Consider the following 17,553-nt stretch of genomic DNA (forward strand, 5'->3'; position numbering starts at 1 on the left):
TCTCTGTAGCACATACTGTTGAAGAGAGAGCAATAAAAATCTCTTTAACATAACATTACACTACTAAAAACTGTGTTCCTATTACAGTAACCCTCTTATCACAACCACTTTTGAGGTGACTTGATAGTGGAGCTTCGATTGCTTAAATGGATCAGAAGGCCTAGTTGCTTCAGCCCATTATATTCTCAAATGAAATTTCTCTCAAAAAATTATACACTTTACAGTAAATGTAAATATATATATATATATATATATAACTGTTAAAATGTACAGCTGAAACTTATCAGATTTCGCTATATACATATATACAGAGAGAGAGAGAGAGAGAGAGAGAGAGAGACACAGAGGAGTTTATGTAAAACTGGTGCGAGCTGAAAAAAAAAAACTGGTGAAATCTAAATAAAGTCCATAGATTGTATCATGTCTGTGCCCTGGTTGTGATATTGAACCATAGTTATGCAAGATGTCACCATGGGGGCAGAAAACTGGGTGACAGTACACAGGAACTTTCTATATGGTTTCTCAAAACTGCATGTGAATCTACAAGTAACTCGAAAGAAAGTTAAAAAATATTGACTTTAAAGTGAATGTCCATAAATTCTTCACCAACTTTCACCAGATTCCACTGAAATATACTCCTATGGGGTATAAACTATCGTATAATGAAAAACAAAGTTCTGCTTAGAAAAAAAAAGGATATTTTATAAATAATTAAGGAAAAAGAAGCATTTTCTAATGGAAATAAATATTATTCAACAATTCAGATCACATTTTTACCAAAAATGAAATCTGATGTTTTCCTGTTATATTTTTAAGAGAGCATGTGTTTTCCTAAAAGAAAATTAATACGAAAGAAAAACATATAGAGAGGGAAAACACCCATAATTTCACCCCATTACAGCTATGACCTCATTTACCTTCTGGGTTGGTCTACATGTCGAAACATGCTTTTTGTGTTCAGAAATGTAATGTGTATATAATCCTGTAGCTTGCTTTTACTTTAACATCATATTATAAATATTTTCATGCAGCTACATGGTCTCCATCATTGTTGCAATTCAATGGCTGCAAAGTATTCTATCGCGTGTACTCCGATGTAATTAATTACTCTTCTATTACTGATTATTTGGTTTGCTTCTGGTTGTATGTCACAATATATGCGTGTACTCCGATGTAATTAATTACTCTTCTATTACTGATTATTTGGTTTGCTTCTGGTTGTATGTCACAATATATGCCGAATTGAACACCATACATATGACTTGTTTTTCAGTGCAGTAAATTTAAATTTCTAGAGGTTGAATTACCACCTCAAAAGATACTAATGCTCATTTGTATAGATTTTCCTACACAATGCCAAAATTCTCCTCAATTTACAATGGTCAATTTCTACTCCCGATACCAGCATAGGACAGGCCTAGGTACTCAATGTGTGTGTGTGTGCGCATGCTAACCCTAGGTATTAACATTTTATACATTTTCTTATTAATTTATAAAGTGCCTTTTTAAAATTTGCATTTTTGAGTGAATAGAGAATATGAATTCTCTCTATGTTTGTTCATTAATGTTTTCCCTCAATTTTTAATGTTTATAATTTTTGCCAGAATTTTCATCTTGTGCATCTCTGAAGATCATGAGCAGCCCTGGATAGACAGTGAGAAATCAATTTCCCCTTGAAAGCTAGTGAATGGCAGTAATTGGTTTCACAGTGTATAAATTTGGAGAGATACTTTACATGCTTCTCAGAGCAAAGAGAAGCCAAAGATGGCTGCCTGGCCTGATAAGGCCAGGTGAGGCTGGAGTTTCTCTCGTGTTTTCCCTATTTTTGTGGCTTTAACTCAAACTTCTTATTCCATGTGAGCATAGTTTTTCTTTCTTTATAACAATTCACATTCTTTAGATATTTGGGAATGCTTTCCCAGGAAAATATGCATGCTAAATTTGCCCAGTGTTTTTCTAAAGGTTTGGGGACAAGTGTCCTCAGATTTGTAAGCATTTATGCAGATTACACGCAACATAGTAAAAACCAGGCCCGGCACGATCGATTATTCAAGCCAGAGATGATCAGGAAATAAGGACCTATCAGGTGAAGAAGTGCTCACTCAATCAAAAGCAATTATTTAGTCAATCCAGTAAATGATGGTGCATATCTGCTATTCAGAGGTGGATTAAATTATTTTACAAATATCTGTGGGTTACTAGAAAAAAACTAGAACGAATATCGCTTCTTCTCTTTCCCCCTTCTTCCTTTTTTGATTACCCACAAATTCTACTCTGCCAAGACCAACAGGCCAGAAAATTTCATTTAAAATGCAAATGAAACTAATAATCTGTGCAGTTAATATACCCTCTTTTATTCTCATCCTCTCATCTCGACCCTGCCCCTGCTATCACCTTGTCACTTTCCCTTAAATTCCAGACCCACCGAAAATCTACTCCACACCTGCAGCCTTAAAGCCGACCTTGTGTTGCAACAGTGCAACAGTGGCAGAAAAATTCTTAGAAAACGTGGTTTATAACATAAATCCCAATAACGCCCACTTTTTTGATTTATAAAACTGCGCTTTGAAAAGACAAGCGTCAATGCCAAATGGTGAAATTATTATACTTCCTCCCACTACGTTTCCATTTTAATTTTATGAGTATTGCAAATTATTACACTCACATTATAACCTCTGAAGGGGATAATTTATAAAAGCAGTGTCCATCAATTATGGATTTTCCATGACATTAATAAAATGGCAAGAACTAATTATCATGACTTCTAAGAAGTAGATGCCTTGGACAAATCATTACTATGTGGAAATGATATTTAAAAAAAAACATAGCAGCCTCTAATTATGACTGAAATGAGTTTAGAACAATGGTTGCAGAAAGGCCAGTAACCTGAGGAGTTCCACGGTCTCGGAGTACATGGTGTATGGAGACTTTGCTTCCAGAGGGTCGCGCTCCATTGCGTTGCCACATTCAGTGAAGGACAGGGCGGCATCGGCGTAATTCACAGCTTTGCCAAATTTCTCAAACTGTAACAGGAAGACAATTCACCAGCATGATATTCCCTTTCCTCCCTCATACAAGGGAGAGGTTCTCAAGCCGGGTCAATTTTGCACCCCTCCCCTAGGGGACCTTTGGCAATGTCTGTCAACGTTTTGGGTTCTTGCCACTAGGGACAGGGGACATTTAGTGGCCAGAGGTCACAGATGTGTTTAAACATCCTGCAACGCACAGGGCAGCACCGCCCCCCCCCCCGACAGTGGAGAATTACCAGCCTAACAATACCAAGGTTGAGAAACACTGACATCAGAGGGGGAACAGTGTATGCATTTGTCCTGACAATAATGTAACTATTTAAGGCTCTATTGTCATCACAATGAGACTGGTTGAGAAAAGAAGACTGCAGCTAAGGTATCATGTGCATGGTATTATCATATATTTGTGGTATTATTGTTATTATCTTCTTGGTGGACCACAATCCAAATTATTGCCTTGACTCATTTCTATTCACTAAATTTACCAGACTGGTCATTATACTGTCCTATAGATAGAGCTTGCAATGCAATTCTGTTTTCTGTAAGCCTCGTGGACAAGTAACACATACAGTCTTTGCTCGGAGCTATAACCACATCAACTCCACTCCCAGGAGAAGAGTCACAAATTGATTCTATTGTCATGAAAGATGGGAAGCTATAGTGTGACTGTTGACAATAATCACAACACTTTCATTGTAAATGATGGTCTGAAATAGTGTGTCAAAAGCCAAAAAATATATCACTACTAAATATTTGAGTTTAGTAAAATTTTATTGCAAAAGGTTTTAGCCTTGATAATGGTCACGATTAAAGTGACTTACTCAAACTGATTTCTTTTTTATGTGTAATGAATATTATATATGACACTTTTACAGTGAGTATTTTATAACAGTATTTAACATTTTCAATTTTTGATAGCTGGATATAAGAATTCCACTAATGCAGAATTTTATGTAAAAGAACTAATATAATGCACATTTAGGTATTTTAATTTTCTTGTATACCTTTTATCAAAATATTTTCTATGCAACTGTGAAGGCTTCAGTTCTCAAAATGGCAGAGTAGCTATCTCTAGGAAAGGATTAAGTACAACTATAAAATGATGAGTTATGGGTCCTTCAGAATCTCTTGTTGTAAATGACTCTTTTTACAATGAATGTTCTTCAGCTTTTATATACTGCAAGAGTTCTGTAGTTTCCTTTCTGTAAGCTATTGTGGAAAATATCATTTTCAACCAAATTTAAAATGATTTTATGAAAACCTATATATATGAAAACTATCTTCTTCTCTTGCTTTATGAGATAATTTCCTTAGGTCACCTGGCTCCAACTGGCTCTCCCATTTGGGATATTAATGTTTACATCCTGATTTTTCAAAAGTGACTTTTCATTCACAAATCCATAGCTGGCAGGATCCTTAAGGATCTCCTAGCCCAAACCTCACCTTTTCCAAAAGGAGAAACTAAAGTCCAGAGACAAAATTTCATAGCCATAGTGCCTAATAGTGGTCAGGTCAACCCCTCTTCCTGGGCCTCTGTTTCTCCATCTATAAGATGAGGAGCTTGAACTATAAGGCGGCTTCCAACTTTACAACAGACATAAGCCTAGCAAAGATATCTTACTCTAAATGAATATTTCTCAACCTTTTCTTTTTCCATGATCACTACTCCACAATGGAGTTTTTTTTTTTAGATATTTTTCACACAGCCCCGCTGAAATTTTAATATCAACGATATCCTGATGATCTCTTTACGTAATGTGGCCCTTCAGAGGGACACGCACCATTGAAATATCTAAGACTTTTTTTATCCCACTTCCAAGAACCAATTTTGCTTCCAGAAAGGCAAAGTCTCCCCAGTTGAAAATGAATTTTCTAAATAGATTAGACTGCAAGTGGCTTTGGTGGGGACACATAACCATACCCTGGAAGGGAGCGAGTGATGTTGATTCTTAACTGTATGTATGTATCTGTGACTCTGATTTTTCTCAATTCTTTCATCTACATAGTCTCGCATGTGTGTCCTAGTCTTCATCAGCTCATGGACTAGTTTGTCAAAAATTAGCTATATGTCCCTTTGTCCTGATTCTGACCGAGGGCAAACTCTAGAGCCCTTCTGCAGTACTTCAGAGTTTAGGACATTCAGAAAAAAACTTTCATCTTCAATCCAGCAGCGAAGTCACCCAATGACATTCCAATCTCTCACTACATGTACAGTGGTCAGAGGGACAGTCTTCCCAGCATCTCTAGTGGAGCTGGCACCCAGCCTGCCTTGTCAGTTTTGTCTGCAGGAGCAGGGAACAAGTATTTCCAAGGGACAGTTCACACCACAGAAAGGTTAGCTGCAGACAACAGCTGAGCAATTTGGACCACAGGGGGAAAATGACAAAAAGTAGGGAAGCAGCAGATGCAAAGGCCATGGGGCAGTTGATGTTGGCCACATGCGAATCATAGTGCAGAGACTGTTACAGTACTCCATTACATCTCTCCCAGTGTCAAGCACTATTGGACAGCTAAGTCTTGGCTGACACAAGGCAATGATGGAAGATGCTATATATAGCATCTTAAATATATATATATTTAACACTATGGGGTTGAACTGATACCTGTGCTGGGGTATAGTCAAGAGTGAGGAGCCTGAATTTCAGGCCTCCTCTGGGCAGCAGTTCCCAACCTTGGCTGTACTTGGGAATCATCTGGGAGCCTTTGATACCCATGTCTGGGGGCCTAGTCTCAGAAATTCTGATTCCATTGGTCCAGGGTGTGGCCTGGGCATCAGGGTTATTTTAAAGCTCCCCACGTGATTGTAACACACGGTTGAGACCCCCTGTTAAGAGGATTAATCAAGACAACTCAACAAGCTGAGCTCATTCTTGTTCTGTGTGGCCAAAACCCTTGGACGCAGTGGGGCCAAGCATCCTGGGAAATCCAGATGACAGAACTCCTCTCTGTGCAGGGTCCTAGCCTGGCTATGAACCTCACTCTGGAAACACGTGATCAAATGCAGCAAGAAGCTGGGTTTTTCCTATGGGCCTGAGTTTTGCAAAGACAAATTTCGAGGCCACTTGACCAGCTCTCAACAACTCTCTTCCTGCCCACACCAATTTCTGGCTTACCAGACCCAATGGAAGCCCCAACCTTCTCCAGGACAGTTTCAAAAGTCATTTCAAATTCACTTGAAAGATAATGAATAGTATATGCCATTTAGCTTCTGAAGTTGGGGAAAAGGGAATAATAGTAGGAAAATGAATACACATAATAGCAGGGAAACGTAGTCCGAAGACTTTGGGAATTACTTTGGGAATTACAGTGTTAAAGAATTAAACAGATCCAATCTCCCTCCCTATGTCAGAGCAGCAATGAGAAAGTCTGAATTGTTTGTAAAGCAACTTCTTTGTTTTCCTTCAAAGTATAATACCTTAAAGGGAGCAAAGCAACAAGAAGAAAGGAACCTACCAGAGCATCAGCTTTGTGCTTCAGCTTCTTAGCCTCTTGCATGTAATAATCAGCATTGTGTACCCTAAACAAACAAAAGGAGCTCTTTCAAAAAACAATGGTTCATATTTTCATTAAAGACAAAATAGTCAAAGAAAAAAATTTTTTTTGCTATAAATCCATCCTTATACACTGCCTTGAGAAGGGCAGATGAATGCTATCATTTATATAACAACTAAACTTGAAATAATAAGTGAAATCCAAAAACGCGTAATGGCTCATTGGGATAAATAACTACATTCTCCCAACTCCAACCATTCCAGTTATCCAAACAGATCCAACAAAACATAGCTGTAAACCTTTGTTGGCATACAGTTCTGAGGACACAGATCAGAAAGGAGGACAAAGCAACCTAGAATTAAGCACCTGCCTTTGAAAATAGTAACAGAGATCCACAATTAAAATGAGCCCAAGACACTTCTTGGTGAGGATAGGAGTGCGTGGGGAGGAAGGACATACTTTTAAGGCTACAGGAGCTGCTGCTGAGGTCTTGTTTTGGCTGACACATGCATAGTGCTAGAAAAGTCATGCTGCTCCCCCTCCACCCGCATTCACCACTCCCATACTGGGTCCATGATAATCTGGGACAACATACGAGTCATCGAAAGTGAGTTTGGGTCTCCGGACATTGGTGGTGCTGCTGGACAGAAGAGGCAGGGCTGCCCAGGATGTCATCTCCAGGTGACTGCTATCCATGAGGCCAGTAGTTATGGTAGAGGTGATGGTGGAAATGGTAGTGGTAGTGGTTGTGGTAGTGGCCGTGGCAGTAGCAGTGGCAGTGGCCGTGACAATGGCAGTAGCAGAGGCGGTGGCAATAGCAGGGTTGGTGACAGTGACAGTGGAAGAGGCTGCCTTTTTTGGAGTGTCTCCCTCCTGGGAAAAAGGAGGACAGATAACTTCTATTAGGTTCAGAGTTTTAGAACATCTTTTCATAAATGCTTAGAACGTCAAGCACACCAAGAAACAAGACAAGGGAAAAGAAAGCAATGCACACAGCTTGAGGATCGATAAGTGATCCTGCTGTATTTTATGAACTCAGAATCACCAGATTTTGTTCTATGTTAACACCAAACATCAAGATAGTCAGGTGTTGTGATTACATAGCCCCATCATCCCAGAAGATGGCCATTGGCAAAGGCCTAAATGAGGTAGAGGATATGAGGGGAGAGGGGAAGAATGGGAAAGGGAGGGAGGTGGAGGAAGAGGGAGAGAGATAACCCTGATATGTATATTTTTGATAAGGGAACCAGGCCAGAAACTTTCACTACGGTACGCAAAGTATCAGATCCAGTATAGCAAAACACCGGCACGCCAGACATTGTACTGCAACAGTCTTTCCCTTGGGACTGAGGCCAAAGCTGCCCTTTTGTGAGGAGCTTGACCGATCCCCAGCTAAGTGAATGCCACCTGAATGCCTCTTTGTTTTGAAGTCTTGAGATGGTGAAAGTTCATTTTGACCAGGTCAAAAATCAAATGGCTGACAGATCCAAGTTTCACTCCGATTTGTCATTGCCATAGAAATAATGGGATCCAGATGAAGAAAGTACATAGCAAGATCTGTTACTATGTCACAGGAGGTGTCCTGAGACTACTCGCTGTGTTCACAGGACAGACTCTATACTCTCCACCTGGCAGCTGTGGGATGACCCTGACTGTTCTACATCTGATCGTACTTGTTCATGATGCCTCTTCCTCTTTCTGTCCTTTTGAGTTGGTATCTACCTAAGGTTGGTCTCTCCCAAGGTTCATTCCTCAGCTCTTTTCTTTTTTGACCTCAACTGGATCTGACAATCCTGTATGTGTTGTCACAGATTTGCTAATAAGCAGATAACTCCCAAACAGAACCTCAATCTTGCACTCTCTCCAGAGCTTCAGACCTGCAGTGACCACCTCTGGATGGTTCCACCAAGACAGCCCACGAACACCTCAGTTTTCTCTAGAACCCAATTGATAACTAAACCAGTTCCTTCTTTCTGTAAATAACAAGATGGTGTTCCCTGTCACCAAGGCTGGATTTTTCCATTAAGGGTATTGTGGCCATCCCTGGGCCAGGAGCATTGGAACTGGTGCACTTCCCACCTTGCCTTCCATCTGAGCTGCTCTGCTTTAATCAGCTTTATATGTTGAAGTTCTGTAAATCATTTCATTTCAAAAAAATGATAATGCTCCTAAAACTCTTTTTAAAAACCACTGCTCTATTTCATCTTTAATTTATTCCTCTCTATTTCTCTTATTCGATCAATTACAAAGTCCTATTCATTGTCTATCCCCAACGTCTCTCAAATCTGCCCCTTTCTCTTTTGAAGCCTCAAAGTGCAGGCCCTCATGGCTTTCAATAGAGACTATCAAACTGTCCCCTGGCCTACTCCCAATCTTCAAGCTAGCTTTTTCAATCCATCCTCAACCTCCTGCCTGCCAGCCTAAGAGTCCTAAACAAACCTCCATGCATTTCACTCCCTTACACACAAATGAAAACCAGGGCTGAGTTCCTTTGCCGGCATGCAAAGCCTTCCCCAATCTGGCTTCAGCTTTCCATTTCATCTCCCACTTACTCCCTCCTATGGACTGTCCACCAAACTAAATACATCCCGCTTTCTTCACATTTCTACTTTGCTTCTTGCAGACTCTTAGGGTTGGGGGAAGAAAAAAACCTTTCATTCATTACTTTCTTTTTCTTTTACACCTTGTGATAATTTACTCAATTTTTTAATTTTTAAAATTATGTTGAAATACATATGATATCAAATTTACTATCCTATCCATTTTTAGGTGTACACTCAGCACTGTTAAGTACATTCTCATTGTTCTGTAACCAATCTCCTAACTCTTTCATCTTGCAAAAGTGAAGTTCTGTCCCCATTAAACAACAATTCCCCATTCTCCCCTTTCCCCAGTACCTGGCAACTACCATTTTACATCCTGTCTTTGTGAATTTGCCTACTCTAGTTACCACCTATATTTGTCTTTTTGTGGCTGACTTATTTCACTTAGCAACATGTCCTCAAGGTTCATCCATGTTGTTGTATGTGTCAGAATTTCCTTCCTTTTCAAGGCTAAATAATATTCCATTGTATGGAAAAACCACATTTGTTGAACCACTTCTCTCCATTTCTAAATGCATCTATTAAGACCCAAATCAACGAAAGCCCTCTCTTCAAGAAAATTGCCTTATGTCTATGGCCAGAAGTACCTTAATCCTCTTTTGTCCTTTGGAGATCTGAAAGGTCTGTATGACACCAATCAGCAGATATGTTATATTCTAGATCTTTGGGTACATGTCTCATTGCTTATTTTAGATTGAGAGCTTTTTCAGCACTGAAGTTATCTCTAATTTATGATATTGCTACCCATACCCAGTCCATCCTGCCCCACAGCCTAGTGCTGTCAGTTATTTGCTGAATACATGTATGACTGCCTCATCAGAAGAGTCACTTTAAAGACAAAAACCAAATGTGAACATTTCTTATAGCCTTAAAAGTCTATCTTTTCCACTTAATCCTGGACCTTCTGATTATCAAAAATTGTTATCACCAAGATCTCACTGAGATAAATGTGCCAAGAGGCTACACATCTCAAAACTTTTGTGATGGATATGAAGAAAATATTTTAAAGATCATGGATTTTATTCAACTCAAACACATAAAAAAATCAGTCTTCTAATATTCCTAAGCCAGTTCCCTGTCTCTATGGGCAGAGCCGGCTGGCCCAGACCAAATAGTGGAGTCAGCCCAAGACAAGAACTCTAAAACACCACATCCACCATGCATATGGCATCGACGTCAGGCCTGGGACATCTGACTGGAAATGGCTGCTTTCAGTCGTGATCATGTAAGTTATATAAACACGCCCTCTGTCCACACTCACCCATCACAGAGGACCCACTTATCTCCTTAAGGAGGATGATCAATTTCTGGGTACAAATATAATCATATTTATCAGGTTTCTCCAGTAGTTTTTAGCTCTTATGGAAATAACTTTGCAGCTTCTTGTAAGTACTATCATTGTCACGATAACATTCGTATTAAGTAACTAATTATTTGTGACAATATACTAGGCACGGTACAAAGAGAACTGCCTAGATACAGCATATACTCTCCAAAAGCTTCAATAAAAGAGAGCATCAGTTGGACTTTATAATGTTAATTACATTCAGTATGAAAAATAGAATAGTATAATTACGGTTTAGAATAGATGGCTTAATTCCCAACACAGCATCTTTAAATAAGAATGCAAATATTCTCTGTGTGCATACACACATATACCCATGAATTTCATGTGGAAAAATGACAACTTCATAATAGAAGAATTTCCTAATATCAGTAATGAAATTTATCTAGATATGTATGTTATCTTAGTCATCTCAGATGATGGAGGACTACAAAGTGGTGTCCTTAAAGCTCAGTGGCCTTGTAAGAGTGTTAAATGGACACTTTTGGTTCAGAGTCCACTGAGTTTGCACCAGACCTTTGAAAATTCATTGCATTTCACTCATTTGCTTTTTATATGACACTTTAAGTAGACTAGATGAACATGGATGCCACATCTGTATATACAAGTATTTACATGTTAAGGCAGATACAATTGTCATTAATATTCATTAGTGACACTATTGCTTGTGGTCTCCACAGTTCATATACTTATACCTGAGACAGATGATAAGATATACTACGTGGATGTGAAAAATGATACAAATTCTAACGCTAATCGAGCCGCAGTGCAGAAAATCCATAGGCGTAGATAATCATTTAGTTGGGCTAAGAACTGCAACTGTGCAATTTTATCAAAAATCTATCTGTTAAATTCCATCTTTTTTAGTCATTATTTTTAAAAATGATTCACACTTGCTAAGCTGGGCGTAGAAAAATGTCATTTAGAGTTCAAGTCCCTGTCTTGGTGACCTTAGGCAATCCCATTCTATCGATTTGTTCTTTCATTCACTAAATGATCAGTGCCTACCATGTGCCAGATGCTGTGGTCAATATTTTGTAAGTATCCCCCACCCCTAAGATATGAAGGGATTGGACCAAAAGTGTCCAAAGCCCTGAGTCTCTGCATAATAATCTGTTCGAAGCAGTAAGACTGAAATGAAAAATTCATACAAAATTAGAATAATCGAAATTTGAAATAACAAAGAGTTTATGTATTTATGTGAACACACGCTTCTACTTTCTCTCTGCCTCTTCCTCCTGACCCCCTGAGACATCTGTATGTGGTCAAGTCCAGTTAGATAAGCTAAGCCAGCTTGTTTCTACCTGATAATCATAATATTTCTTTTGAGATGCTTACATTTACAGATATCCCTTTGAAAGTAGCACAGAATTTGCCTTCGCTCCTCTTAGTTTTGGTAGAGGTGATCTGTCCAATCATAGGAATGTTTCTATCTTGACTGAAGGGACCGTTATTGCCACTGGTGTTTCTGCGGTGTGGAGGATCCTCTGGCAGTGGGGAAAGTGGAGGAGGGAACAGTTTTTCTTCTTTTCTTCTATTTGCTCTCCTGGATGAATTATTTCTGTGTAAACAAAAAGGTGTAGGGTGTCATCAAGTTTTGTTTCTCTTTATTCTGATTTTCCCCATGATGCTGGTAATTTCAGCTGAAGCAATATTTTAGTGGACTGTCCTTTTCCCATGATGAAGGGTATATATAGAAATTCATATAGACACAAATATCTATGGAGAGATAGCCCTCTCTATAGATATAGCTATAGATAAATGTAAACATATGTATCCAAGAATAAATGCTGTATTTGAAGCAGAACTCCATGATAAATATGAGTGTCTAACGGAGTGTGCCACAGTGTGATATTTGCAACCTTTCAAGATTACTGTTAATTAGATAATTACGGCAAATCTAATGCAGACTTTAATCCGATCTTTTTTTTAGGATAGTTCCTACTTATTTGGCCCTTGGACTTAACTGCAAAACCACACAATAAATGGTATAATAAACAACTAGCCGAAGGATATTTTCTTAAGAAATACTATGCTTACACATTACTTAGAAATAAATAATGCACTAAATACTTTTGTGATACATTGCAAATTGCATGTTCAAAATGTTCTGCCCCAACACCAAGGCATAACGAGCCCCTGACCTGAAGTTGTTATATTGAATTACTGATGTACTCCACTTTACCAAACTCCATTTGGAAAATATTTTGTGATATTGGCACAAGACATCTGCAGTCCTAGAAGTACTTCCATGCTTTCAAACTGATTTATCTGCCCACTAAATGGGCACCATCAAATAGACTGAGACGTCAAATAAAATAGAACAACTAAAACCTTATGCTAACTGCTTAACATGGTAATTGGGTCATGGATTTTCATTTTAGTTACTGTCTTACACTAATCGATGAAGATTACTTGAATTTTAATCTTTTCTTAGACAACTAATATTGCATTGTGCAGCCATTTACTTTTCATGATTACTGACTACAATTTTCAATAGCAAATTAAGTCAACAAGAATTTATGTTTTCCTCTTGGTCAATTTCAGTCAGTATCTGGAAATATAGATTTACAATATCTCCAAGCAACAAATCAAAGATGAACAAGCATTCAAGTGGTTTGATTTTCTGAAATGGCAGAAGTCAATGCAGTTTCCTTGTTCCACTTCAATTATGTCGCCCAAATCTGCCAATTGTAATAATATATGCCATCTTATCCATCTTTTGTTTCATAAAGTGGTCCTATGTCAATTCTTGTCATGTGGCAAAATAAAAATTAATTAAATTATTTGCCAATGGATTTTAAAAATTGTTTTGATGTGTAGAACCATTTTAAGATGGTCATGATGTCTGATTAAAATAATGGTGAACATATAAATTAAGATTCATGTTCATGAGGAAGCTCCACAAACTTCAGCCTGCATTAAGTATGATCCTCACAGAGGCATCACACTTTGGGGAATTTATAGAGAGAGATGTTAAGCATTGCTTTGGCATCTGCAGGAGATGGAAGGTTCATTAGCTATGACCACTCATTCACTACTTGAGCTGCCTGAGAAGGTGGTGGGAGCTGCAAATGGGAAGAGCTGTTTCATAAGACTGGTTCATTCACTATTGGCTACAACAGTCATGCTAGGCCTTCCACTCTGTCATTATATACAGTACAGTCCATTCTGTGCAGTGGGTACCAGGCACCTGGCTCCCTTTCCAACTGTTTGGTGGTGGCCTGAAACCATGGGGCCTTTAATGACTTTCCTGGTGAAAGATACCTAGGAAGTATTTTCTAGAGACTACTTTCTCACCATTACAGCTTCTTACTACAAGACGAGGTTTTGCTGCTTTTGCCACCTCTTGTCGTGGGACAGAGGAGGACAGCAGATGAGAGAAGTGTATCACCACCCCAACCCAGTGGCTCAGGGGCCTTGCTGATTGTCCAAGCTCCAAAGAAGCAGGGAAGAACTCAGAAGAGCCCTTCTGATGTGGCATTCTTTGCTAGGTTTAGAATACTCACTTAGAAAGGTAAATGTTGTTTCATAGAAATTTCTCAGGGTCAAATTTGTTGACCCTTTACTTTCAAGAATTAACAAAGCACAAAAGAGCAGATAAAGCTTGAGGAGAGGTTCCCAAGAGAAGATCTCAGGCAGATCAGTCCATGCCTTATTCTCCCTGCAACTCCAGAGACTTTTCCACAGACTTAAATTTGTTGGATGAGCATGAGAACCTGACTTGGGCCCTTCTTGACTGAAAAATGCTACTAGGTAAACACTGCTTTCCTACCTGCTACAAAAGGAAAGACAGTAATAATTTGTGCGTTAACACCATTTTATGAGAACAAACTAATTAGTAGACATTTATTTAATACTTGATCACCTCTCTTCCATGAAATAAGAACAGTGACAGGTCATTGAGTCATTTAAGGAAACTAGCAATGAGGACTGATGGTGTGGCAGTTCCCTACTGCCCCCTGCCTTTTCCTTTTGCCTTTCAGGTGGCCTGAACTGGTCAAAGCCTGGGGACTGGAGAAGTCCTGCCACCACAGCGATGCCATTTTAGCCTTTTGTCCTTGGAAAGAAGGAGGGCCATGGGATGACCATGTTTGACTTCTGGGGAAGAAGCACATTTCCTCACATACCTGGCCCACCCTGGGGCGAAGAAGGTCGGCTTGCTCCATTAGAAGGGTTTCTAGTTCTGAGAACTCCTAGTATGTGAAGGGATGTTTTGGATCAAAGTTATACCAGGGAATACGGATGTACTTTACAAAGAACTGTGGACCTTCAGGCCCCAAATCGCCTTATAACGAGTGGATCTAGTATAATTGTTTTTTTGCCTACCTTTTATCTGAAAACAACAAGGATCCAAACAAATGAAAGCTAAGAATTTCCTTCTGACATCTTATCTGTGGCAAATTGATGCCATATCACTGACATTAAAGAGTAATCTGTGAAATCAATTGTCAGCAGCAGTTAGCCAGATTGCATCTCTGCTCTGGGCTGCTAATAGGCTCCAAAACTGGTCTTTGATGGGAGTAATCTCTAATGTTGAATGAATTTATGGCAATAATTATCCAGACGGAATGGTTCCAGTAGCTGACATGATTGTTAGTTAAGTGATATTTATAAGATGAAAGAACTCTGTCACAATGCTCCGTAGAAACAGAGAGGGCAGGGCTTCTCTAGGGATGGCTGGGGCTGTTGAAGTGAAGACGAGAGAAGGCCTCCCGCCTGACTCTAGCACCTTGCACAAAGAAGGGGGAAGGGAGAAGAGGTGCCAGCTGATTGGAATGAAAGTAACCATTCATTGCCCGGGGGGAGGCCGGTCCCCAATAGCTCGTCTCTCTGGCCTCCCCAGGCATGTCTGTCATTCTCGCAGCCTCTGAAGAGTTCAGGATGTAGCTACTGGTCCTCAATCTTCATATTAAGGTTAAGTAGTGACGCCACAGAAGCAGCAGCTGGGTCATCCTGTCAAGGCCGAGGTGTTGCTTTCCAAGGAAATCGTTTAATTTAATCACCATCAGAACTGGACGTTGCCTAGAATCAGGTGATTTCTCTGGTTCAAGTGCTAGATGTCTCTTGATGCTGCCTCTTTTTAATTCATTTACTTCCTTTTTACCCTTCACTTAGTGCCAAAAGTTCATGTTGGCCGACTTTTGTGATCAATCTGAGTTGGAATAAAGAAATGTCGCTAAAAAGCTCATGGTGTCTCCCCAAATCTAGCAGCCTATATTCCACGCCTTAGCATACCCTTGTCAGACCTGTGGCCAGGGACAGCTCTTGGGACTGGACTGAGCGACTCTTGTTTTTTACCTAAAATTCCTCTGACATAAGACCCCCAAAAGGGGATTTTTAAAAAGAGTCTGACCAATCGAAGTATCTTACAGAAACAGGGCAAACTCACTCTTTAGTGTTGGAAGGCTTGTGGGGTGGGGCTGGTGAGATGCAAGGTGGGGGCAGGCAGATAGTGTTGGCCTCCTCCAGGCGTTGCTTCTTCTCAGGGATTTTCTCTGCAACTTCTGTTGGCTTTAACAGGGAAAAAATACACAGTTTAAAATACATAGCACATGCAGACATTTAAAAACAATCAGCAAGGTAGACAGTTTGCTTCTCTTTTAACTGCTAGATGAGACAGGGGAGTTAAATGTGCACCTTTGATCAGACAGAAAAGCAATCAGCCTTGTCTAGCCTACTCCTACCAAGAAGTTGGAATTTGAGAGTTGAACTGTGATATGAACCTCTGATTAAAGATTGGGTGGCACAGGAATCTCATACCAAAACTAAGGAGAATCTGTAAATTTCAGACACTTCTCCCAACAACAGTGTCCCCGCAAACGAGTAATTTAGAAACTAACATTGCAACTCTAACATAGCATAAATCTTGTCCAAGGAGCATGGGGATCGGGGGCATGATATAAAGGTCACTTGTATAATCAGCAACATGCAAGGAAATTAACCATGTGCAAGGCATGCCTTTGAACCTTTGCATGTGCTTGTTCTGAAGGCACAGTTTTACCCCTGGTTGTACTGTTGTCATCACTAACAGTGGGGAACCAAAGATAGAGCAAGGACCCCAAATTTTGGTCCCTATTTTGGAATACTCTCATTGGATTGGTTGATGTATGTCTCAGAGATTTAAAAACCTGGTTTTAAATCTCTAATGCTGAATGAAGACTTAAATCACTCTCACAGTATACCATTCCACATTATGGATTGGCCACAGGTAGCCTTTTCCATAATGAAGAATCTGAGCCATTTCTGACCATTCTTAAGTCTCTTCTGGAAAGGAACAGAAGAAATGGGGGAAAGAATTAGGGGCCTCCTTTCTAGCCACTGTGGCAGCCATTAAAAATATTACCCAAATCACCAAGAGATGATGTAACTCTAAAAAAAACAATAATATCTGGAGCTACATAGATATCCATAATATATGGAGCTACAAAGAATGAGTCTATTAGATACAAACTCACTTCCCTAGATGTATTTGAAATGGAAGAGGCCATTCTGGATTTCACATTCTGATTATAATTTGTAGCCCTGGAATTCAGCCTTAACCTCTCGCAGGGAAGATTTTCACAACTCAAGTTGACCACACAGGTCAGGGGACCCAGCAAGCTGGACAGTACATGTATCTAGTAAGAGCCGGGATAACCAAAGTGTAGCTAAATTATGAGGATGCTGATGTTTGTCCAGAGAAATTAACAAGGATGCATTTTGACCTTGGGAACACTTGGCTTCCCTGTTGCTGCTGGTGTGGGGGCTGTAGAGTAACAACCCATGAGTCCATGAAAGTGGGAGCTTAAGAAGTCAACCCCAAGGATTGGCTGACTGGAGAAAGAGACCTTCTTCATATTCTTCTTTTCTACACTTCATAATCCCTCATGTGACATTTGGATACTGTTGACATTGGTCACCAAACCCTGGTCATTCCTAACACTTCCTGCCTGCTTATGTCAAATACTGCATTTCCCATGGAAAGCATCATTGCTTTCATCGAAGATTGCAAATCTACTGCCACTGGCATCCTTAAAATTGAGACTCAAGATCAAGTTCCCTAATGGACAGCCACCACTCTCGATCACTTGGCAGACCACAC

The 17,553-nt window shown here is 39.7% G+C and overlaps 1 protein-coding gene across 1 annotated transcript in view; it reads right to left on the bottom strand.

The window, feature by feature from the left end:
* AFF2 (AF4/FMR2 family member 2) overlaps positions 1–17,553 on the bottom strand; it is a 452,816-nt gene that overhangs the window by 20,091 nt on the left and 415,172 nt on the right. The window contains exons 12-16 of the mRNA XM_025047899.1: positions 15,862–15,983; positions 11,808–12,030; positions 7,117–7,394; positions 6,483–6,546; positions 2,887–3,023 (exon numbers count right to left, since the gene is read on the bottom strand). Coding sequence (XP_024903667.1) covers positions 2,887–3,023; positions 6,483–6,546; positions 7,117–7,394; positions 11,808–12,030; positions 15,862–15,983 — 824 coding nt within the window. The remainder of the gene's footprint in view (positions 1–2,886; positions 3,024–6,482; positions 6,547–7,116; positions 7,395–11,807; positions 12,031–15,861; positions 15,984–17,553) is intronic.

The sequence above is a fragment of the Pteropus alecto genome, unplaced genomic scaffold (genome assembly GCF_000325575.1).
Source record: "Pteropus alecto unplaced genomic scaffold, ASM32557v1 scaffold275, whole genome shotgun sequence".
Classification (NCBI taxonomy): Eukaryota; Metazoa; Chordata; class Mammalia; order Chiroptera; family Pteropodidae; genus Pteropus; species Pteropus alecto.